The sequence below is a fragment of the Embiotoca jacksoni genome, unplaced genomic scaffold (assembly GCF_022577435.1).
Source record: "Embiotoca jacksoni isolate LCO1_2020_lvr unplaced genomic scaffold, fEmbJac1.0.p SCAF_1, whole genome shotgun sequence".
Taxonomy (NCBI): Eukaryota; Metazoa; Chordata; class Actinopteri; family Embiotocidae; genus Embiotoca; species Embiotoca jacksoni.
The window spans coordinates 4,689,439-4,714,711 of record NW_027185229.1 but is presented as its reverse complement, the minus strand read 5'-3'; the positions used below and the strand labels follow the sequence as shown (position 1 = coordinate 4,714,711).

The 25,273-nt window shown below is 41.5% G+C and overlaps 1 protein-coding gene across 3 annotated transcripts; it reads left to right on the top strand.

Annotated features, from left to right (window-relative positions):
- The first annotated feature begins 1,669 nt into the window (after positions 1-1,669).
- On the top strand, positions 1,670-25,101 carry srpk1b (SRSF protein kinase 1b). Of its 3 annotated transcripts, XM_069157392.1 has the most exons (16): positions 1,670-1,713; positions 2,404-2,458; positions 13,982-14,109; positions 15,135-15,243; positions 16,648-16,735; positions 16,829-16,916; positions 17,915-18,021; positions 18,182-18,347; positions 18,975-19,000; positions 19,116-19,341; positions 19,435-19,983; positions 20,729-20,823; positions 21,044-21,151; positions 21,656-21,725; positions 22,019-22,111; positions 23,526-25,101. In XM_069157392.1, the coding sequence occupies exons 1-16, from the start codon at positions 1,701-1,703 to the stop codon at positions 23,708-23,710; spliced, it is 2,106 nt and encodes a 701-aa protein (XP_069013493.1). In that variant the 5' UTR covers positions 1,670-1,700; the 3' UTR covers positions 23,711-25,101. The 3 variants fall into 3 exon arrangements, with proteins under 3 accessions (XP_069013493.1, XP_069013483.1, XP_069013473.1); XM_069157382.1 differs by lacking the exons at positions 1,670-1,713; positions 2,404-2,458 and adding an exon at positions 4,697-5,160; XM_069157372.1 differs by lacking the exons at positions 1,670-1,713; positions 2,404-2,458 and adding an exon at positions 5,619-9,257.
- Positions 25,102-25,273: the final 172 nt, after the last annotated feature.

Here is a 25,273-nt window from a genome sequence, read left to right as displayed (position 1 = left end):
CCATTTTATTTGGGTGTCTGAACTCTTAGTGTGTAAAGGTACCCCACCAAAACTACTGTAGTGTACATTAGTTTTGTGCTGACAACCCCACAATGTAATGCATGCCATTTTATAGATTTAAAAAATTCCATTGAACAGCTGGGGGTGATTCAAAATTATAAGTACTATACTCTTAAGTGTCTGAAAAGTTCAATTTACTGTAAATATATTTGTGATGAATGAGATGATTTTTGACACTATTCAAAACTCAAGGGACGGAAAGAGAAGCAAAGACTTAAATATATATAAATACAATTTACGTTTATAGTGTATTATCATGTAGGTTAAATAAAAAACATCAGACACTTAAGTATCGGTACTTAAATGGACTCATGCAGAATCCTCTGTGCTGGTAATGTGTTAATAGAACGACAGAATAAAGAAGCAGTAAGATGAATGTTTTCCCAGCATTGGAAGTGCAAATAAATAATAATTATGCATTAAAAAAAAAAATTAATAAGAAGCCCTGTAAGTAAAATTATGTTCTCAGTATGTATCAGCAGCTTGACATTCTTATGACATGGAGACTCCTGTATGATGTAAAACAGACTGCTGGCTCACTTCTCCACAGAGAAGGCTGCTTTGATGCTTTTCTCTGATGCACTCAGCACTCTGGTGGGCTCTCTCTTCTAATTAGACATGGGTCTTATTTATTTCTACAAGATGAATGAAAATTCAATAAAATACGCACAGTAAGTAAAAAAATTTGAAAATGTATGCTTGTGACAAAATTTTTAGTCACCGTGACTAAAAGCAAGAGTGTGTGTGACTACATGTTTTTGCAAATCAAATAGTTACAAAATGCACTGTGCATAAGTCGCCAGCAATTTTGTGCTACATGTACTTTCAATGCTACTATATACTTCCACTCCGCTACATTTCAGAGGGAAATATTGTACTATCTTTTTCACTACATTTATTTCACAGCCTTTGTTACTTTTAAGAAGAGACTATTTGACAAAATAACAAGCTTTTAGAATACAACATATTGTTAAAGATTTCCAACCTGTTTGGCCTCTGACGTCCAACAAAAAAGTGTTATCGGGGTAACATTTCAGTTGTCTATGAGTTGTTAACAGCTCCACCAAGTAGTGATTTTCCTCTCTAAACTTCTCACATTGTTTCATTTCAATAAATGTTCAAAAGAACCAATATCTCAGCAAGAGTAAAATATTACAGAAAAAGCCCCAAAACTGGAAACAATCTTCTGTCCCTTTATATAAAACCGGGTATAAAATGCAACAAAATGATCAACTTTATAATCAAATGTTTTCCTGGTTGTATTGTTTCATGGAAGGGACCCATTGAACAATGAATCAGATTTAACAAAAACTTAAACTAGTATTAAAAACAAGAGAGAGACCATCCTTTAAGAGACATGACTGTAAATAACAAGGTAATACATGTCAAAAATAACTATAATATATGTTTAGTAAATGTGTGAGGTTTTCTTTGTTGTGGCAACGAAACAGCGAATGAGAAACTGGTGAAATGTATTCGACCAAAAAAATTGCAAATACATTAAACACTATATGAGCTTATTCTCTTCACGCGCTGCCCCCTGCAGCTCATTCACTCTGCTCGCTCATTTTCGCGCACTTTAGAGTTGCGTCATTTCCAACAGTCATTGAACGCATCTTATCCCTTGACTGGTTACCAGCATGGAAAGAAAAGGTAACGTGGCTAACCAAACTTAAACGCTTTTTACGCAGAATACTTGCAACGCACACGCTTTTCTTGTGGACGTTTATCCGACCAGCTACTCGTTATAAGGACGATAACAACCAAAGTCATAACAAGCCACGTAACAATTGCTAAAAAGTAAACGCGGACCATGCGCTGCGCTGTGTGTGTATGTGTGTTAACGGCATGCTAGCTGTAGCATGGAGATAGCATCAAAACGAAGACAAAGTGTGCGGCACAACTTTTATCCAGATGAGAGTAAAAAAAAATGTGCCAAAGACAATTTGTCACCAAGACACAATAAGCCTCGCTCCGTGTGATAATGAACAAATGGGTGATGTTAACAGTGAAAAGCGGCAAGTTGATGCTAGCAGCTAACTTAAAATGCGTCTTTTCTGGGAAAGCGCACCGCACCGCACCGCCAGGGCCGGTTTACGGACTGTTAGACTGACCTGTACCTGCCAAGTAACCTGTTAGCCACTTTAGCTGCTAATGTAGACTGCAAGTACGAGTTTTGTTTTATTTTACATTTTAAATTTGTACACCTGCGGGTACCCTTTCTGTGGTATCACATCATGGCTATCGGCTCTGAGCAGCAGCACCGCGTCAGGATAAACAACAAAACACCCGCACGGTCCTGCGTCGTGTTGTTGTATTAAACTGTTTTCTCTACTTTGTTAGTACTCGCGATGCAAGCAAGGAAGAAGAGGACAAGGCCCAGGAAACCAGGCAAAAAGTAAGTCAAAGAAAAGAACCTCCTGCTTGCTTGTTTTCAGGTCATGAGCTACTTTACTCTGCGTTAGAAACACAGACCAGGACGACCTGGCTGCAAACTTTGTTCCTATTTGTTTTTGCAATGAGGATTTTAGTACCTTTAGCATTACAGTGTAACAGTTTTACATAATAATAATAATAATAAAAAAGTGTTTATGGATGGTAAGGAAGCCATTTAAAGCACATTAAAGGTATAGTTCAGTGTTTTTGAAGTGGGGTTCTATTCAATTCAATTTATTTTATTCACGTGTGCATAATCTACGTGGAACATACTCTTCACAACCACAAAGAACACATTCATATATCAACAAAAAAGTGCAAACACAAAAATACTGTCAAGGAAATATTAAAACAAAAACATATATAATTAAGGGACTTACCTATCCACTTTACAATCTCAGTGAACAGGGTGACCGACAACTGCCTAAATTAGCAATATTAAATATTAATATGGACAAAATGTCAGTGTTTAAAGAAATGTTTACAGCATGTAGTAGTGAAAATTACATGGAGAGCATAGTGAAGGGATGGTTCAAGGACACTTTAAACACTCCTTATTTGTTTTTATTTGTTTTAAGCTTAAAATAATGGAGCGTGTTTGCCTCTCAAACATGGAGCTTGTTCCACCGGCCTGGTAACTAAAGTCTCTGCCTCCCGGTTTTCTCCTAGAAACCCGTGAAAACGAATCCTGCAGTCTGAGAGTGAAGCGTTCTGTCGGGATGACAGAAAACTAAAATTTCTTTAGTATAAAGAGCTTTATATATGTCAGGAGCAGAATTTTAAATTGTATTCTCAGTTTAACAGGAAGCTGATGTCGGGAAGCTAAAATGGGGGGGAATATGCTCTGTCTTGTCACCGCCTGTCAGCACTCTCGCAGCAGAGCTCTGAACAACCTGGAGGCTTTTCAGGGAGCCGCAGGGACGTCCTGACAGGTACTTATCCATGGTGAGAGTAAAACCTGCAGTTGATTGGGGTCGACACCTCCCCAGCTTGGAGAACACAGGCAGCTGTACTGCTGTGGTTAGATTCACCACGGCAATGTATTTTAGCCACCTTAAAGAAAGCCCAGTTAAAGTGGATGCTATATTTAGAATATTTTCAACGCTCCACCTTGTCATCAGGCACTCCTTTTCAACAGGGAACTGCACTGGTATATCTTTCATGATTAATTCAAAGCAGTAAAAACAGTCATTTTATTGGAGTAGCTCGTCAACCACTGCTTCGTTCGTGTACTTTGTTTGCGTGTCCTGATCACACCTGGCATTTTCTTGCAAAAGTGTGAATCTAATCACAAGTGGACTGCTCAAAGTGTGAGTGCACCCACGATGCATTCAGATCCCATCGGCTGAGACCACATTCGGCGTTGTACTGGGCTTTATATGACCTCATTGTATTAGCAGTGTTTAAGTGAATGTGTCCTGGGCCACATCAAAGGGCTGCCTACTCCCCTAACGTTTTACTGGAAGCAGTAAAAATATCCAATAGAAAATATATCCTACTTAAATCTGTAGTGTGCTGCTGAACTGTGGAAGATATACTTGCGAACTGAGTGTTCAGACTGTAACATTTTCCCACGTATGACTGAGTTTCAACTTTTGCTCAGTATTTTGAGCACAAACAGTTAGAGCCTGATGCTTCTCAATCACTCAGTTCAATTTCCTCATCAGATTATGTGTCTCTATCTGGAGCAACATGCATTTGTTGCATTCATGCCGTTGTAATAATTGACCACTTCTCAAATGCAATATATCAGGTCAGGGGTCTTCATCATCATCATCATCATCATCATAATGTTTATTTCACACAGCTTAAAACCTGTGGTGCTTCACAACAACGTGGAATAGAAATACGAGAGAAGAATCGCAGTTGGAATATTAGAGGATTTATTGTATTTGTACTTCACATTTTGGTAAAATAACTGACAGTAATAACCCTCTGATTTCCAAGCATAATTATGGCCATTTTAAGATGTGTGTATTATGTCTTTGTGGTCAGATGTTTGTCTCTCAGAGAAGAACTGCGATTTATGATGCAAGTTGGGGCAACAAGGGTTTTAAAGTATCCTAATTGTGCTGTGTGCCACTGCTGCTGCTCCCTTGGAGACGATGACCTCACTGTTTAAGCAGCTCTGACTATGCAGATTATAGACGCAGTATATTACTCCAAAATATGAATGAACACATTTCTATACTAACATGGACCCTTTAGGATGATCTTCCTGCTCAACAAATGCTCCTGTGTGGTCATGATTGACATTTTACACCACATTACAACATTTTATGTAACACAGTGATGCAGTGCAGTAGTTTTCTATTGAAAAATGCCTCATCTCTATCAATAACCATCAAGTAAGTCAGTCTCTCTCTCACTTACCCTTACACCCATCGTGCTCCTTCCCTCCCACTCTCTTGTCTCAGTCGCTCTGTTGTGCTCCTGTGCTCAGAGGACACAGCAGCCACAGTACAGTGGGAGAGCCGAGGGACAGCAGCACAGACCCGGTCGCAGGTCACCGCTGCCCTGGTCTGAAGAGACGTAGTGCTCGTTTTAGTCTATCAAAGCCGGGTGTACACAGCTTTAGGTTAGTGTCTTGGTCATGTGGCTCCTGGACTGGATCTTCTCCATCAATACAGCTGTGGTGAAGCTTGCCAGCGGTCTCACATGCAAGTGAGTGATGCTCCAATTCTCGTGCGTGCGTGCGTGTTTGTGTGTAACCAAGGAAAGAGATGCAAAAGTCCGACTTGGCTCAGGTCTGATCTACTGGGACGATGGGAGTCGGGCTAGTCGTGTTTTAATGTGTGTCTGTTTGATGCCAGTTTACACAGAGCTTGCCTGATTTACTGATGGGCTGATCCTTTTGTATTTTTTTTTTTTGATTTATTAAGGAGCACATGCAATCTGTTGTGTGTGTGCGAGGCGTCTGAGAACAGAAACTTCCCCGGGTGGATTTGTGCCTCCAGTTTTTCCAAGAGCTCATCACTCCATTGTTTACATTCTATTTTTGATGTGCACCATCAGGTTTGTTTTGCGTCACCTCAGACATGAAACCACTTGTATCTGTAACTTTCTGTGGCTCCGACATAATTTTAGGACAGCATGTGCACTAGGGTGACTGAACAGGAATAGCCAGTGTTGCAGAGTGTTTACCAGCAGCACCGCAGCTCTCTGTTGTATTTCGCTTTCATCGCTCCCTCTTTTCTTCCAGCAATAGCTGCAGTTCATTACATAACCCATCAAATCTTTTATCATCTGCAGCCCTCTACAGCTCTGTGTCCCTCTATTTCTCCCTCTTGCTCTTTGTCCTCTCACTGCTGCTTAACCACTACACTTTCTTCCCCTCTTGTCAGTGGCAGATGTATATAAATGTGTGCTGATTGTAGTGGAGAGCCGGGTCACGTCAGGCTGTGGAAATGTTGGCCTTTAAGCTGTTTTTACAAAGATATTTATTCTGTGAACTAAGAAAACCTTCAGTGGTTGAACTGGTACTGTAGGTTTGCCTGTCTCTTGTTATGGCATGCACTCTGCTTGGCAGCCTTCTTATAAATGAAACTGCTTGTGATGTAAAACGCAGTCACTATTTAAGACACCTTAATTCACAAAGCACAAACAGAGCATGACAGTTTATTTGAATATGTAATAAAGGGAATTGAAGGAGGTTAAAAAGCATCTTTCACGGCACTTGTGTGCCTTCAGTAGGTGTTAGAGTGCTAAAGTGAACACGCTGCACCACCTCATTTGCACTGTGTGCATTGCACCCACAGCCCCTCAGGACAGTTACCTAGCGCTGCCGTTTGATTCTGCTGCCCAGGCACTTTGCATTGATTTAATTTGGAGGGAGGGGAGCAGGGATAGGAAACTTTTTGCCCAATCTCCAACCCCCAAGAGCTCTTTCTTCCTCTGTGTCCTTGTTTATTTTGCTCCAGAGAGATCTGATCGGCCTGGATGGGTGGAAACAATACAGCCAGGAGAAAGCAGGAGACGCTGACACACTCTGTCATGTCAGATGTGTGCTCGGGAGCGTTGGTGATGTCAAGTGGTTGTGGTTCTGCATTAGATTTCAGCCCTCTGAAGCACAATCGCTCTCGCTCATTGGGTAATGTGCTGCAGGCCGCAGTTAAAGAGATCATTTGTAAGGCTCTTTGTATGCAAAACAGGTTCAGCATCAGCTAATGAAAAGGTATAAAGATTTACCAGTTTTGAATTTGCGCAGTGGGTTTATTGTTGTTGTTGTTGGACTAGTGTGAGGCCTCAGATGAAGAGCTTGAGTTTAGCAGGTGATCCCGTGAAAAGATACTTAAAGTACTTAATTTCAGTCTCTGTCACCGACGGAAGTTACCGGGCAGGTAACTGTAACTAGATAAACGTTATCACATCATTTTGCCTTGTTACGGTAAGAGAAACACAGATGTTACATTAACAGTGGCTCTGCTGTATTCAGATGTCCCAGTGAACTGTGATAGTGAGTCAGCTTCCACAATCCCACGACTCTGAGACTAAAGCAGATAAATGGAACTAATTTATCATAAGTAACCAAGTAGTTCTCGAAAGCCCCTTTTCCACTTTTGATTCCTTCTCGACTCAGCGCTACTAGTTTTGGTACCAGGTACTTTTCTAGGTTTCTTGTTCCACCGCTGATAGTACTCCCTCAATGCGGCGTCTTTACTATGAATGATGTCACAAACTTGAACTCGACACACACAATAACAATGGAGGATGATGTTGGTAATCAAACAGAGGAACGTCAGCACCGCCTCAATTGACCGTAGTGTGCTTTTTCAACTTTCCATTAATTGAACGGTCCGGTGAATATAAAAGATTGTGTCCGCTATCTTAGCCCAGCTATGAAACAATAGCAGATCTGTGCAGGATGTCCGGTGTCGTGATTGCGATCATTTCTCTCTGACCAATCAGTGGTCTGTGCTGCTTTCACGTCACCTGTGAAACCTTGATGGAGGTGATACCACAACTTTTGCCCAACAGAAAACTAAAAAAAGCAGTGTAAAAGGGGCTTAAGTTCATCAGATGATGTTTGAACCTGCACAACAGATCATTGGGTGCACAGGTGTTGTTTATCTGTCGAGGTGAGAGACGTTCAGAAAATCCTTTGTTGGGTTTCTTGCAGGCACAACTTGCAATTTGTATTCTTTCAACTCCATTTATACCAATCAGAAGCTCCCACACATAAACCGAATGGAGGTGAGCTGCATTCCTTTTGATTTTTAGTTGTTATTCGGTTGTTGTATCTAATTTTCTGTCTTGGATGTCTTTGGTAACACAGACTTAGTAATAATATTCACTTCATTAATCTCACTGACGAAAACATGGACTGATGAGCACTCCGATCAGCATTTGATCCACATAATCACTGACTCTGAATAAGGGCGTGTTAAACTCTCATATTAACAGAGCGTGGCTCATTTATCAAATCAAAAATCAAGCTCTACGTAATCAGCAAAATAACGGAATGTAATCAGTGGAGGAGATTATATCACTAAGTCACTAATGGAGAAAAAAATAAAAGGAGAAGTTCAGTCTAAGATCACATGCAGCCATCACAAACTCCAAGTACTGAGGCCAAATCAAACATTTAGGACTAAGTAATGAATCACTGTACGCATGAAGCCTTGAGTGGCATGTCAGTAATTTGGTTGAAAGGGCGGTCAAACATTTGGGCTGTTAGAAGCTTCTGTAATGTGCAGCTTGATTAGTTTGTTAGGGAATTAGTAGAGGTTGAAAAACAAACAACAAAAAAACAAACATCTTTCACTTTTATTTAAAAATAAATAAATAGTGGAGCCTTGTTTTTCAGAGTTTCTGTAGTTTTTGATTCATGTTTGACCGTAATAATCAGGCGTGTGAATTGTTTTGAGCATGAAATGAGCTTGTGAAATAAAGCAGCATCAAGGAACTCCTTCTAGTTGTTGTTTCCCGGCTGATTGATCCGTTTTAAATTTAAGATTGTGACCCAGAAGCACATGACGTGGGTCATCTCACAGTTCGAAGATCCTGCCCTGCAAAGACTCGTCACTCTTGATGAGGGCACAATAAACTGTAGCATCATTGTTTCAGTGCAGAAAAAACAAAAGAAAAAACATGAGTGAAACGTTGCTGGAAAGGCAGACATATGAGATGAGGGTGATGATGATGATGGACAGACGGAGAGGGGAAAGAGGAATGGAGTTGTTTTGGTTTGATGAGGAGAGAGAGAGAGAGGACGCAGGGGGGCTTATGTCGTCCCTCACCTGCAATGCAGTGCTGGGCTGCATCGCCCAATCAACTCGCAGCTGTCAGAGAAGAGGGGCCGGGCCAGAGGCTGACGACAGCCAAGGAGAGTTGTCGGTCAGACGGGGAGTGAGCGAGAGAGGCAGTGAATGTGTGAGAGGGAAAGTGAGCGAGAGTCAGCGCGTGTGCAGCGGTGCTCTGCGCTCGCAGACTCAGCCTGCAGCACAGCCTCCACATTCCTCCTCTCCACGCTCGTCTCCCCCCACTCCGCTCCGCTTCATCCTCTTTCCCGTCTTCTCATTTTGTTCGCCAGCTCATTCCTTTTATAATCTCTTCTTTTCAGTTATCCGCACTGATCGCTTTTTCCTCCTCCTCCACCACTCTACTTTTCACTCTCTTCATCCCACTCCCTCTCCTGAATCCCTTTTCTTTGTTTTTTTTCTCCTCCTGGCGGATGGAGTGAGTGGCTCTCTAACACCTGCACTTTCTCCTCTCCGGTCCTCCTCTGCATCACGTCCCATGGGCATTCGTGCATCCTGCAGGTAAGAGGAGGATGTGTGTGTATGTGTGTTGGCAGCTGCAGGATATCTTGAGACGGGTCCAGGTGTTTCTGGTGTTGCAGAAGTCCTTGAAACATCCTGATTTTTGTTTTTAATGATAATCTGAGGGCATTGAAATGTCTCCGTCGAACTTTCCATGTAACACAATGAGGAAAAGATACTTGCATGCACGATCTTGAAAAACACGATCATCTGCTGTCTTTTAGCATCAGATGTGTGACTGTTGCCGATGGCGTGGCTCATCCTGTGTTCCTCATCCTGTTGACATGTATACCTGCTCCATTTTTCCATATTTCTCTTTTTCCACGGAGACATTGTCCAACTTCCATCTGTCTCTCCTGTTCGAATGTTCACAGCTATTTTTAGTTCAAGACTGAGTCCTGGGATCGAAGGTCCATGTGTCGTATTTTTTTTTTTTTTTTTTTAATCCCTCATATGTTCGAATGAATTTTACTTGACAGAAACTGAACATTTTTAGTTTTAGTCATCCCATAAACATGAACATTCAGTTCATTTTACAGCCAATAAAAATGCACTGGTGTGGTTTTATTTATGAACAAGTATGGCATCCTATTCATATACAGTATATCTGCCATTCTCTCAAAAATAGCCAACACTCAGTGAAAGTTATCTTTATAAATGTCAATGATCCCTTCTTTTTCTTACAATTTTGCCAGTTCTTATCCTGCTTTTTAAGCCCTCTTTTTCTTTTTATTATTGAACGTGTAGATCCTCCAAAGTGTGTTTAAGTATTGTGGACACAGCAAGCAGGAAGGCGAATGGAGAACTGTCTTTCACTGTTGTAGCGCTGTTTCACTGTTGGTTATGTTCTTGCAATTATGTGCAAAACTTGTGGAAGCCACAATGACACTAGAACCTTGAGAAAGATAGGGGGAAGGGAAAAATATTATGATTTTCATACCTAAAATCACAGTTTTGTTTTTTGGTTTATATAAATCAGTCAAATGTTGGGTGAGCAAAACACATCTAGGTTGAAAACAGTCTGAGCGAATGGAAAAATGTGAGTGTGCCCACTTCAGTGACACCTTTTCAGGAGGAAATCTCACAGCAGATGGGTGAATATGTGAACTGAACAGAATGAATAATAATTCAATCTTTTTGCATCAGTTTTTTTTTTCTTTTGCCACCTACACACATGAGCCAGACTGATACATCAGCAGGCCAGTAGTGTTGTTGTTCTATTTGGATGTTCACAGATCTGTAGACGTTAGCATACATTGTATTCTAATGTGAAGCACAAATGTGCTTTGTAAATGGCTCTGAAAAAGTATCCTTGAGTGTTAGACAAGTTCTCATGAAAGATTTTCTCAGATGTTACATGTACGTACAATTTGTATGTTCACATGAGGCTTGAAATGGTGTGAAGAAAACAGTGTTGCAGGTAAACACCTGTCTGCAGGCTGAAAGCTGTTGGCTGATCTTCCTTCCTTCTACTGTATGTCATGATCAGCCATCAGCAGAAACACAGCACCTAATTGTAAGGACTCATTTTTCTTAGTTTTTTGTGATTCTCTCCTCTTGTATGTGCAGGATTGGTTGCTCATATTTTTAGTCTTTCATTTATTCCTGAATGTTTTCAGTTTTTGTATGTAATGGAGGCTTTACATAAGTTTTTGAAACATGAAATACATGTTACAAACAACAACCCAAACATGTCTTTTTTGCCTGTTTTGATAAAGCTATAAGTATATTAAAAAGGTTTTCACTATAATTTTGCAACCACAACAAAATATGACTCTGGCTCCAGCCGCTTTCAATTTTTTAACATTACCAGTTCTAAAGCTTGAAACATTATTATTATTATTATTATGAATATAATTTTTTATTATAAATATATAAATGAATAAATTTTGAAACAATTGCTACGAAGCCCAAAAAAAGAGTCTACAAGAAAGTGTCTGCTGGAAGTCACGGTGACACTTTAAGCCAGAGATGTAACTGTGGCCTCAATGGTCATCCAGTGAGTGGACGGACTACCTGATGACTGGTGCATCTGTCCAGACCAGAACTCGTGGGAATGATGTGTGTCTGCTTCTTTGTGGTATTTTTCCAATCACACCGATCAGCCTGTATCTATGTTATTTATTGGTGATATGTTTGTTACTCAGTCGGTAGATTTGTTGAGAGACATTGTGGTGGAAATTCTTCGCTGGGGCCCAACTGGCCTGGTGCCTTCACACCACTCGCAGTCTTCCCAATCAAACACGGAGTCTTCGGAGTCTGATGCGATATAGATTTATTGAAAATCAAGGGTCTCATTAAACCGAGTGATCTCATGAGAGCAACTGAAGTGAAATTGTCAGGCACTGTCTTTATAAACCATTCGGATCTCATCGTTTCTATTGCTGAGTTACTCTGGCAGTAACGTGCCTTCACATGGCCATCATGAGTCTAATTAACCCAACACATGTTTATCATAAATCTTTCATGAACTATATCCACTATAATCGAAAATGCACGCTTCCGATCATCATCTGCTGGTTTCCTGTGTAATAGCACAGAGGCTCTTGTCATGTTTGAGTGACCCACTGACATCACGCTCACTGACCTGTGACTGACACACAATCCGGCACTTTATACTATGAACTACACAAAATCAATACGCCTATTAACTAACATTCAAAGATTAATATTGAATCAAACTAGATTATATAGATATAGATCAGTGTATAAATATCAAGAAAAACATATATAGGTGAGCATATAAAGAAAAATCTCTACAACATCAACAGTTCAGTTTTTTCTTTCAGCACCTTGGACAGCACCAGTTACAGTTACTGTAGCAAACCAACTCCAGTTTATCCAGAAACAAGTTACCTTGTCAGATCATAAAAACAATGTCGAGGCACTGATGTGTTACAATAATTTGACTCCGTTTGTCTTTCATGGTGTATTCTACAAACAAACTGCCAATGGAGAGTTCCCAGTTAATGGTTTCTGCAGCAAGATCAGCTGGATGCTTTCCTCTGGAGAACATTTTGCAGTTAAATGCTGCACCTTTTCTCTCTCTTGGTTTTCTTGTTTGAGTTCCATCTTGAATCCTGTGTGTGTGGTGTTTTAATGGAAACAAACATGGTCTCCGTTACTCTCCAACAAACTGTCCTGTGTGAACAACTGGAGGATTGCTTTTAATATTTTATTCCACCATGTTCACATTCACACAACACAACCTGCTCATTTAAGCATTGTGGAATCAACATTAGTTATTCAACAATAAAATGAATGTTTAATGATATTAGGCCTTGGTCGAAGGAGCTTCATTTTTTTAATACTGTTTGGTTTTGTGGTCATCCTGCAGCCTTCGTAGCGGTCTTCTCTTCTTCTGCTCCCAATAACAGACTCTTAAGCTTAAAAATGACTTCTTATTCTTTCATTTACGCTGTCTTCATCATTTATGCTGTTATGATTTCATTTGAATTTCACTCCACAAATGTGCTTTAATTGAGATATTTGTCACAGTTGGAAGTAAGTAATTATGCTCATTAAAACTTCAAAGCAGGAGCAGAGTTAAAGGGAACATGTTGAAGAGATATATTTTGTCTTCATACAGCGTATCAGAAAAAAGTTGACGTAATACATGGATACAAACAAAAAAATAGTAAAAAATAAAAGTGACAAAAAATATGGAAAGTTCAAGTAGATTTGGGAAAAAATAACTCACAAATTTAGCTTCTTTTTCTTTTTTAAATGTATAGCAGCTAAAAAAGACCTTTGATTCTCATGTTGGAGAGGAGGAGAGTTGAGAAACAATTTGAGTGCCGCTCTGCAGCAGCTCTGCTAACCAGGCCACATATCTGTTCTGATCCACTTTATAGTACCGCAGTGTTTCTGTGAAGGTCACCTGTGAAGACAAATGCAACCGCATGCGTGTATGTTTTAAACACACATTTTGGAGCCTTTTTAAAATGCAGTGTTTACTCGTATGTCATTTTAATCAGTTTACCCAAAGTGCTGATTCCTTCCAAGAGTGACTAAATAATGAGGGTGCTCTTATTAGACTTGTTATGGAAGAAATATTTGTCAAAGGGCTCAGACATTTTTTACCTGTTTACAAAACGTTTTCTTTTCTTTGAAACTGACACCAAGCTTACTCTCTGATGAATTAGCTTGTTAGAAAGTTATTTGTGTCCTTTGGACCTTAACATGACATCAAAGATTAGTGTTTACCAATGGCATGTCAGTAATCCTGTATCAGTGATATACATATCTTCAATATTAATGTCCAGGTGAAACTGCCCTGAAATCTGGTTTCAATATTAGTATTGATACATTGAGAACATTGTGACTTCTCCCACGTTTTCACTGCTTAAAAACTGTTATTTCTTGCTGCTTTCTTTTTTGCCCCTTTGTGCTTACTCGCCTGTTGTGTCACCACAGTCATCACATATTGAACATTCTCCTCGTCTTTGCTTAGCTTGCACTTCTGGTGAAATAATAATTTGCGCTGTACCATTAACCTGCAAGGATGAAACCATGCTGTAAGCTTTTTGATAAAATGTTCTCAAATGTAAACGTCTTCCTCTTGGTGCCACATTATTATTCCGCCTCTCTGGGAGCCAAACTGACAACGTGTTTGGCCCGTTCCTTCCCCTGCGTCTCCCTCCTCCCTGCTATTCCTGTTCCTGTCTTTTTGGATTTCTTCCCTTCCTTACCATCCCCATCTTTGTTTCTTTTCCCCCACTCAGGCCAGAGCCTCATGGTCGTGGAGGGGGCTCTCAGCCGGGTCAGGCGGACTCCCCCCTCCCAGAGCAGGATGAGGAGATCCTTGGCTCTGATGACGACGAGCAGGAGGACCCCAACGACTACTGCAGAGGTTGGACCTCTCTCATTCACACTTGTTCTTCAGATGTCAGATGTGTGCATTTAAGTGTCTAGTAAAACAGAGGCTATATTGTAGGTGCATAACTGAATTATTTTTATCAGCACTGGTATGTATTTTAGATAATACACAGATGGAAGTGGATGTCTTTTGTGCGGGTTGAGCACGTTTTCTAAACGCTTAAGTACTCAATCTCGAGCCAGCTGACATCCAGAAGAAGCTGCAGGTCCTGACAACATATGTAACACCTCTCTGAGCCAGGCTCTCAAGCTGTACCAGAAGCTGCCAGTGTTGTCCCTGAACATCATCTCCCTGGTAGTTACATCAAGATGAAGTGCTTCTTAAATCACGTGCACATAATATCTGGTCTTTCTGACATTCAACCTGTTCCATTCTGTATATCACACAAACATCTCTACTGATGATCCTGTATCATTGGTGCTTCCCTTGAGCCTTGAACAACTGCAAAACGTCAGAACAGTTATTTTCGGATGTTTTTCATTGACTCCAGCCTTCTATAAAATCGTTCCTCAACACCTTGGTGCATAAACGTGATCCGGTCGGTTGACACATCCCACTCTGCACCTTGATTCTGGACTTCCTTAAAGCGCAGAACACCAGTCAAATCAGGTTTGAAAAAAAAATAGCATTTCCATCATCTTCACTCTGAGAACAGGTGACCCCCTCAGGGCTGCGTCCAGTGACATCAGTGAAAATAATGACTCAGCTTACAGAGAGGAAGCGAACTGACCCGTGGCACCAACAAGCTGTCAAAAAATGTTGACAAAACAAAGGAGATCACTCTTGACTGCAGGAACAAACACCCTCCACGTCAGGCAGGATCACAAGTTCCTGTAGGAGCAAAGCATGAACGACACCCCTTCCTGTTCTTCCCACACAGACAGGACTGACCATCTGTAAATTGGAGCTATATATTGTGCTGTTGATATTAATTATCTTTCACCCTTAATTTTTACATGTATAATCATAATTTGAATATGTTAATTGTCTTTGGTCAGGTGGATATCACCATGTGAAGATCGGAGATCTGTTCAACGGGCGGTACCATGTGATCCGTAAGCTGGGCTGGGGGCACTTCTCCACCGTGTGGCTGGCCTGGGACATCCAGTAAGTCGCCTCCTCAACTCATCCATGTGAAACTGCGACGCGGAGATTTGCACATGCAGATCTGCAGAGGTCATGACTGGATTTTATCAAGACACAGCTGCTGCTACGTTTCAGTGAAGAGTGCTTTCTAAATACTGTAATACTTCCAAAAGAGAAAGGTCCAAAATAGCATCTGGGTCTCTGCCAGTAGTTAATATGTGCTTTGTGCATGCGTGGGAAAAAAAAAAGAAAAGATATTTCACTGAAATTGCCAGGAATTTCCGCCCTAGCAGCTGTGTACAATAGTTATTAGTTATATGCATAAGAATACTGAATAACATTTATGTGTTTCATTGCATTAGATAACAAAATGTAAAAGGTATTTACTACAAGTTAAGCAAAATATTACAAGATGGAGGAAATTTTAAATGATAAAACATAAGTCTTTTTGAGTTTTCGGTTTGGCAAAATATTCAGTCAACAGGCAGCAGGTGTGTTTCGCAAAACAGATTTTTAAAAGTATTTGTGATATTCATGTTAAGGATCCAAATCCTGAGATTTACTTTCGCCTTTTCCCAGTAAACGTGTGAATCTGCACTGCATGCTTTGTGTGTGCAGTGGATGCTTGTTGTAAGTGGCTCAGTTGGAACTGCGTGATGTGGAAACATCAAATAAATGTGGGTTATTTTAAGTAAAAGGGAAACGGTGATGATGGCTGGATATACTTGCTGCCTTGGGTCACAGCAGACCCAGAAAGCGTAACGGGCGTCGTCGCTGCCCGTGTGGACCGGGTGCCGTTTACGAGACGGTCATGACTCGTGATGGCTCGCTGATTCTGGCTCGTCTATCTTCTGAATGTATTCTCTGAGAAAAGACGCTGCACACACGGTGGAAGTTGAGTGAAGCGTGTGTATTGCTGCTTTTTTTTCAGTCCGCCCCTTCCGGGTCGTTCGCTTTAGCTCGCTGTCTGCAGATATCAGGCAGACGTTTTGTCAACACAAAGGCAACAGATGAGTCGATCGACAGTCTTTCAGTTTCTACCCTTTTGATTCTTGCGGCTGCTTCTCGTCTGTTTTTCTTGAAAGATTCAGGTGTAGTTCATCACATTAACAACGGACCTGTTCAGAACTGGGCCAAATACTTTACTATCAACTGACAATTTTAATTAATTAATATTTGTATAGACTTGTAATGAATTAGTTTTTTTCTGTAAATTACATTTTATGAGCTGCATTTATGTTTGCTCATAGTTTAGAGGACATTTACTTGTTCAATGGAACCAATAGAAATAAAACTGTTTGAATAAAGACCTGGGTAGGCATTCTGAGGTTTGATGTTACTACAGGATTAATTCATGCATATTTTAAATAAGCTCTTGTGATTGTAACGTGTTCCTTTGCTGATTTTTGCCCATGTCTTTTCCAGGGAGAAACGCTTTGTGGCCATGAAGGTTGTGAAAAGTGCTGAACATTACACCGAGACGGCTCTGGACGAGATCAAGCTGCTCAAATCTGTAAGGCACTCCGACACTTTCACTCTGGCTCATGCACCAGTTATATTTTTCAGTTCTCACATCTCCTAATATTTCACTGTCTGTTTGTTCAAGGTGAGAAACACAGATCCCAGTGACCCTAACAGAGAGAAAGTGGTGCAGATGCTGGACGACTTCAAAATTTCTGGCATGAATGGAACTCGTATCCTCAAATGAGAAAGAAACATCTTGTAACATTTATGCAGTTTCGATCCAGTTTCAGAGCAAAATCTGGTTTATAAACTGAGCAAAAAAAATAAATTTTACTGCATCAAATAATGCAAAAGTGAATGGACTGTCCTGTAGCACGGAAGAAGCTTTTCTGCGGCTGTCATTTTGACAACAAAGTGAGCATTATAAATGCATCAGCTTAATTGCTCAGGATCCTTCCATTTCCTCTCCCCTAGTGTTGCAGTCTCAGTTTGACGGATCGGGCATCATGATTACACTCATTTCAGGCCAAATTGCTACATTAGTGCTGAACACTCGAGGCTTAGACTGCAAAACGTTAATTTAGCTCTTCTATGTTGTGGTGCTTGAAGGAAACATTTGTCTTTTTAACGATAAGGACATTTTAGCCGAAGTTCTGCTGAGATTATTGGGTTTGAATGCAAACCGCAGTGAACAGATACAGTTTGAGTGCCAGTTAGTCTGCTCAGCTTTTTGTGGTTCACAGTCCCTGATGGAGCAGCACTCACTCCGTCCCTCTCTCTCCCGCACTATCTAATCTACAGCTGGGTGTTCAGGCAACCTGCACCGACATCCTCTGGAAACTGAAATTAAATTTTAAGCCAGCTCAGAAACTTCTCTTTTAACAAAAGCTGCCAAGCAGTAGATGGAGAATTTTTTTGGGGGGCCTGGACCTCAACAGCAGGACCAGCCTCATAAACAAGAATTTATGTAACTCAGTGCGTGATAAAGTTGCATTATTAGCGACTTCTTATATCCGTTTCAAATTAAAACTTTGTTTCAAAGCATAAGCCCTCTAGTGTTTCATACACAGTGCAGCCATATTCTAGGGTTTGACCTTGTCTTGTTGATAACCAAAATGTGATGTATGTTTTTTTATGTGTGTGCAGGTATCAGCTTCACTGCAGGCGGAGTAAACTCAGAATAAATGTAATTTAAGAACGTTATCAGTCCTTGACCTTGTTTTTCCAGATGTGTGTATGGTATTTGAGGTACTGGGCTACCACCTTCTGAAGTGGATCATTAAGTCAAATTATCAAGGCCTGCCTCTCCCCTGTGTTAAAAGCATCATACAACAGGTACTGTACAGCCACACAGAAACAGTCTTTCTTTCTTTGGTTGACTGCTAATAAAAGCAGCTGTGTGTGACGTGACAGAGGTGCTTGTTTATTACAGAGCAGGCAGGATGTCATGTATCCACATCCTTCATGTTGCCACTCTGGCTTTTTTGCACCGCAGGTTCTGCAGGGTTTGGCCTACCTCCACACCAAATGTAAGATCATCCACACGGACATCAAACCGGAGAACATTCTGCTGACTGTCAACGAGCCCTACATCAAGAAGATGGCCGCCGAAGCAACGCAGTGGCAGAAGACTGGCGCTGCACCTCCCTCGGGCTCTGCAGGTCACAACCTCACTCAGTCTGCTCACAGGTTTTGTGGTTTGATCGACATGTTGCTGACAACGGAGTGGTTCGCTGTATAGATTTGTCAGCAGGTCCAACGTTTTACAGTTTTTGATTGGCGTTATTTGTTTATTTGGTGGGTTCACGACAACTTTGAGCCACTTTCATCAATTATTGCCACTAAAAAACAAACCTTCACTCCAGAAACAGGTAATTTGACCAACTAATGTTTTTGATTGGACTTTATTTTTAAGATTGTTGTCATGTGGCACCAACCAGACATAAATTGGGAATAGAATGATTTTCCAGCTCTGGGATTCAATCCCATGTATGTGATGTAAGTGTTCAGAAACTCAAGTGTTTTGACTTTAAAGCGTGTGGATGTTTCTAATATAAGACGGGAGCTTAGCCGTGTGTCACTATGAGTCACCACTGGATTGGATATGGAAATTACCCGCCTGCTTAGAGGAGCGTGTGACTCCCGCTGAGCCGGATGCTGCCGCAGAGACAGTCTATTGGTACAGTTTGGTGTGCATCAACGCAGCCACCCGAGCAGAATACTAATTATAGAGAAGCAATGGATGTCATTCAACTACATAATCCTCTGATATTTCCTGTTTCCTACAGTGAGTACAGCGCCAGCACCCAAACAAGTAAGTTCTGTTTTTTTGTTGTTGTTGTTGTTGTTGTTGTTGTTGTTGATGTGGTCTTGGTACAAAATACAGTTTGAGTCAGAATACAAACTCTCTTCTTGTCTTCTCTCCCCAGATGGCCAAAATGTCCAAGAACAAAAAGAAGAAGATGAAGAAGAAGCAAAAGAAGCAGGCGGAGCTGCTGGAGAAGAGGATCCAGGAGATGGAGGGCGGAGCGGTACCTGATGGTGGAGAGGAGGAAGATGACGAGGAGACAACAGAGACCACTGAAGACACAACTTCCTCAGTTACCCTCTCCACGTCCGCCACACTGCAAGACATCGCTAACCAGAGTAACACAGGTGAATACTTCATAAAATGAAATGAGCAGGAAGTGTATCTTTCATTTGGAGTTCAATTTAACAGAGTTGTAAAAAAACCTCCTTTTGTTCTAGACGCGACTCCGGACGAGCAGCCCCAGCAGATGCCGAAGGTAAAGGAGCGGAGAGAGGACGCGGCCAAGCCGGACAACAATGTGGACGTCAACTGCAACAGCCACAGCTCCAAACCAGAGAGCGAGACCAGTCCAGAGGTACAGGAGACCAAACAGTCGACAGAGGAAGAGGAGACCAAGCAGACGACAGAGGAAGAGGAGACCAAGCAGACGACAGAGGAAGAGGAGACCAAGCAGACGACAGAGGAAGAGGAGACCAAGCAGACGACAGAGGAAGAGGAGACCAAGCAGACGACAGAGGAAGAGGAGGAACAGGAGGACCTGCAGAACGCAAACCATCCCGAAAACAACACGGAGACCTGCGACACGTTATGTAACACGGATGAGCCTCCGACCTGCAACGGATCACACAAGGACGCCGACCCACAGCAACACCCCGCCTCCATCAGCCCGGACTCTGTCACCGTGGAGCTGAAGCAGGGACACAAAGAGGAGGTCGACACTCAAGGGGAGACGAAAAGAGGGAATGAAGAAGATGAAAGCCAGAATGGTAAGTTTAAAAAAAGGAAACCCTGATTTGCTCTTTTGGAAGTGAGAATAGTTTGTGAGACTTAAACTGACTGACTGATATAAAGTAAGCTCTGTTTCTCTGGATATGAAATGACATCTGTTGAAAATATTTTGGTGCCTTCCAATAAACCAGTTGAAGTCACAATCCACAAGCTGGCTTGTAAAAAGTTGTTAAGGTTCATGTGAGCCTGGGAGCTTAAATCAACTCACTCCCGGCTGCTGAGATGACCCAGATCCTCCTGGTCCTCTCCCATCTTTGAAAATCCTAACTATCCAAAGATCACACCGGCACGTCTGGGACCTTTGGCTTTTAGAAACGTCCCTGCCACCTTTTGGGGGAAAACAAACGACTCTGTGGACTTTAATGTAAAATAGCGTTACAAAACCAATCTGCTGTAAACCACCGGATCAGACCACCATGTCTGGGGGTCATAGTTCCACTCTGCCGGCCATAGAACACGTTGGATAGATAAAAAAGAGTTTGATTTGATCTACACAACAACTCTTTGGCATAGGTGGCTCTGGTTAGTTTAAAGCAGAAGTTTGGAGAAAAGCCTAAACTTCCTCTGATTCTCCGTTGCTGTAATGTTTTCCCCCAGAAGGGGGCGTGGTGAGGAGAGACCGCCCTGGAGGACAAAATGCCAGTCGGATCTATTGTGCTTTTTTTTTCTTTCTACTTTGCATCCTCAAGTGTCCATGTCTCCCTTATTTGTCCCGTTTAACAGGAGCATCAGGCAGTTTGTTAGTAAACCCCCTGGAGCCTCTCAATGCTGAGAAGCTGCAGGTGAAGATCGCTGACCTCGGCAACGCCTGCTGGGTGGTGAGTAAAAATATGTTTGCCCTTTTTCTTTTCAATGAAAAACTCTTATTGGGAACTTGAAGAGTTTTTGTTTTGTGCTTCTCTGCACCGTAAATCTGATTTTTTTTTTTTTACTTTATAAACACCAACCAAACTTCTTTTTTTTTTTTTTCCTCTCTCTCATCGTGTGTCCCGGTATTTACAAGTTCTCCTTTTTTTTTTTTTTTTTTTTTTTTGACAGAATAAACATTTTACAGATGACATCCAGACGCGGCAGTACCGTTCTCTCGAGGTGCTGATAGGAACCGGCTACAGCACGCCGGCAGACATCTGGAGCACGGCCTGCATGGTAACACAAACATGAACTGATACCATGCTGTTGAAAAAAATAAAAAAAAGTTAATTAAACTTTCTAAAGTACTCTTTGGAGCAGCTTTCAATGTTAAATTACAAAAAGTGTGTATCTTGAAGGTCATACAAACATGTCTCCTCCTTTATCAGTTAATTTATATTTACTTATTACAACTGTTACTGTCCTCTGTAGCCAGCAGAAAGCTGTATAATGTCATCCCAACGTTAAGGTGTGCAGTTGGAGGGTTGTACACATGCTCATGGGAAGAAACACAAACACATGTTCATTTAAAACTAATACGAACACTTCCAGAAAAAAAACCTCCACAACGTCCCTTTAAATTCACACAAAACAGCAAATGTGACCCCCACTGTTGTTAAGGGAAAATGAAGTCACGACTTCATGGACTTATTATGCTGCTTTCTCATTAGCTCTACTTTTGTATAAAACCCACCCATGCACTGGTTTTGAGGTCCGTATGTGTTGCACTTGCTTCCTCAGGCCTTCGAACTTGCTACTGGAGATTATCTGTTTGAGCCGCACTCTGGAGAAGACTACTCCAGAGATGAAGGTTAGTGTCACCGAAACATCAGACTTCAGCTAGAGGACAATTCCATCACAAAACACAAACTAAAATACGTGTGTATACCAGATTTATTTGAGGGTGTGTAGACTTTAAATTGTATAGAGAACTTGTGACACTTGAAATCTACTTCTTTTTCCCTTGAACCTTATTTGAATATATTTTGTGCATATATTTTAACTTATGAAGGTAGAAATGATTCAATTCTGCCCGTTTTTTCTTCAAGTCAGTTTCCCGTGCTGCTCCATCATCTGTGTTTGTGTTTCTCTGCCTCCCTGCAGATCACATAGCGCTGATCATCGAGCTGTTGGGTAAAGTCCCTCGGAAGCTGATCTTGGCAGGCAAATACTCCAAGGAGTTTTTCACCAAGAAAGGTAAACACACCCGCCCGCCACCAGCTGTCTGCTCCTCTTCAATCCAGTTCATCCTTAAAAATATGCTCAGGTATTTGGTGCAAAAGTTACTATTTCAGGCTGAACACCTGACAGCTCGAGGGAACGGCCATCTCCTCGGTACGAGGACAGAATCTGCTAATTTAATTCAGTGAAGCTATTTCAAGTTCACAGCGGCGGTGCAGTGGACTTCTGTCGGCCTACGGTGTGGTGATGTTATGCTCACATAACATTAGACACGACATCATTTTTATTACTATGTAGCAGCCTAACACTGTCGAAGCGGCAGCGAGTGCGCCGCCTGTATGTCTACAAAGGAGGCGTTGAGGTAGAGTTGCAGCGGTACACCGGTATCATGGTAAACCGAGGTATTAACATTGATGGTTATTATACTGTGCTTATTATCGGTATACAAAAAAAAATGCAACGAAAGGAGATGCTCGCCTGCGCGTTGCGGCTTCTTTCTTCCTCGACTGCCTTGGCGCCACACGCACACACACAGATGCTGCGGAGAAAACGAAACTGATAATATCACCATCTCCACCCACCACCCAAGTAATTAAAATCTGTGCGCGATAACTTTGGAAATCTTAAAAATGAAATGAACGTGAGGTTGTCCTTGAGGATAGATGTCCAGTTTGCGACAGATATGGAGTGTCTCCAAAGGAGGAATCGCATCAAACATCTTCAAGAATCCCTCCACACAGATCGAGGCTGGAGGCTGTGGCTCAGTCGGTAGAGTGGGTTGCACACTAATTGGAAGGTTGATGGTTCGATCCCCAGCTCCTCCTGTCCACATGCCTAAGTGTCCTCGAGCAAGACACTGAACCCTAAATTGCTCCCGATGGTGTACCATCGGTGTGTTGTAAGTCGCTTTGGATAAAAGCGTCAGCTAAATGAAATGTAATGTAATGTAATAATCAAAGTGTTCCGTTCATAACTTTAATGCCCAACAAACAACCTGTGATTGTTTAAACATCAATCGTAAAATGATGAAATGTTGAAATAATTTTCCACATCCCGGCTCCCATCTTTTCCAGTTCGGGATGCTGACATCAGTGTGTGAGTTTAATGTACTGACGGCTGAGCTGTGACACACCTGAAAGTCATACCGGGGCAACGCTACATTCAGGTGCTGTGTTGACCTGTGTTTTGGCCAGAAACATAAAGACTAGTTACATGCATAAAATGGAGAAAAATAGACTGGAAGACTAAAAATTCTCTTTAAGTTGTGTCTACAGATGTATAACACACAGGACATGAGCCATTACACCGGTGTACACGGACGTATTGATGAACATAGAAACCTTTTGGTCTGACAGTGAGACGTACCGCCCAAAAGTGCAGCCGAAGGATTCAGCCGTGTAATTGATAGTTCTGATGTGTCTTCTCCCAGGCGATCTCCGTCACATCACCAAGCTGAAGCCCTGGGGTCTGTTTGACGTCTTGGTAGAAAAGTACGAGTGGTCCAAAGAGGAGGCCCACTCGTTCAGCAGCTTCCTGCAGCCCATGCTGGAACTGGTGCCTGAAAGGAGGGCCACCGCAGCCCAGTGCCTCTCCCACCCATGGCTCTCATCCTAGAGGATGCACACCCCTGATGTTGTGAGAGGTGAAATTAGGTTTGAAGGCCCTGGACTTGGAAACATCCAGTAAACATTCATGTCTGCAGGAGCCTGTGGCGGCACCGTGCCTGCAGCCTCTCGTCATGAATCCCGCAGGCCTCCCTACACACACACACACACACACACACACACACACACACACACACACGCACACACACACACACGAGGAAGTATCCAAACAATAAAGAGAGAGACTGCTGCTGAGTCTTTGTCCTGTTATGGATTACACTGGTCGTAGACGGAACTTGACGTTCTCTTGCCTGTATTTATGGCTCTCTCTCTTTTTTTTTTTTCTTTTCTTTTCTTTTCTTTTTTCTTTTTTCTTTTTTACTGGCTGCTTAAAACTTAACAATCTTGCTTTCTCTTTTTTTGTTCTTTCCATGCTGCACATTATTATCTGTATTTTAGCAATAGATAATGTTCTGTCAGGTTTAACAGCACTTTTCTACCAATGGGGAAGGCAGTATAGTAACAGAAACGTAAAGATCACCATTAAAAACCACCTACTATCATATAGGTCGCTGAGGAGCCAACGCCGTCTCTGTTTGCCAGTCATTGTTAGCTGTGCCAGCTTTTATGCCTTCGGCTTTACACAGTGTGCAAAGTGCTGAGAATGAATAACTCCATATTGCTAACTGGAATGAAGAGCGGCTAGTGAACTTAGAAGCTATGTTAAGTTAGCTTTATAAAAAATACAATTAAAAAAAAACAACAACACCTTTTGTACATTTGTAAACGGACTACTACAGGATGAGAAAGAAAATCCACAATAAGAACCAAACTGTGTTTCAGATTTTTCTTGTTAATAGTTTTGTGTTTTTAGTTTCTGCTGTCTTAGAAAAAAACACTTGGTACAATACAAAGTGAACACAGGTCAGATCTCTCCTCTGCTTCACGCACGAGTTGGCAGAAGACAGCTCTGCCAGATGCCGTTTCACACCCAGATCACAGAGTGCAGTTCACCAAAGAGTGGACCTTTTAGTTTCTGCCGCTCCGCAGTGACAGCGCTGCACACTTTCTGAACCGTCAGCGGTGTCCAATGAATCATGTTCCACCATCTGAAAAGTTTGAACAATCTTTTTTAAACACTTCGGAATTGTGTTCAGGTGATGTCCAAAAGAATGAAAGTTACATGTTTGTTTCAACTGAGCAGGCGTTTCTGCTTCACATGCAGACGTTGGATTAAAAAAATTAATAGATTGTACTCAATGCAAATATTACTACTTTAATACTTTGAATCCCATCAGTTTGATTGTTTTTCTACAAAGTCTCTTCTGTTAATGTCTCCCCTGTTTATTTGATCTTTTTTTTTTTCTGTAGGTAATAAAAGGAAACGTTTTTCAAAATCTATCTGGATTATGTTTGTCTTAATGCTCTTAGGATGGCGTAAGATGATTGCGCCTGATACATTGTAGGGAAATTGATTTGATTTGATTTTGTATTTATAGAAAACATTTTATGAGAAATGCATTTTACTGCAGACAATCTGAAGATGTGGGCAGTGACACTTCTCAGGTTTTCA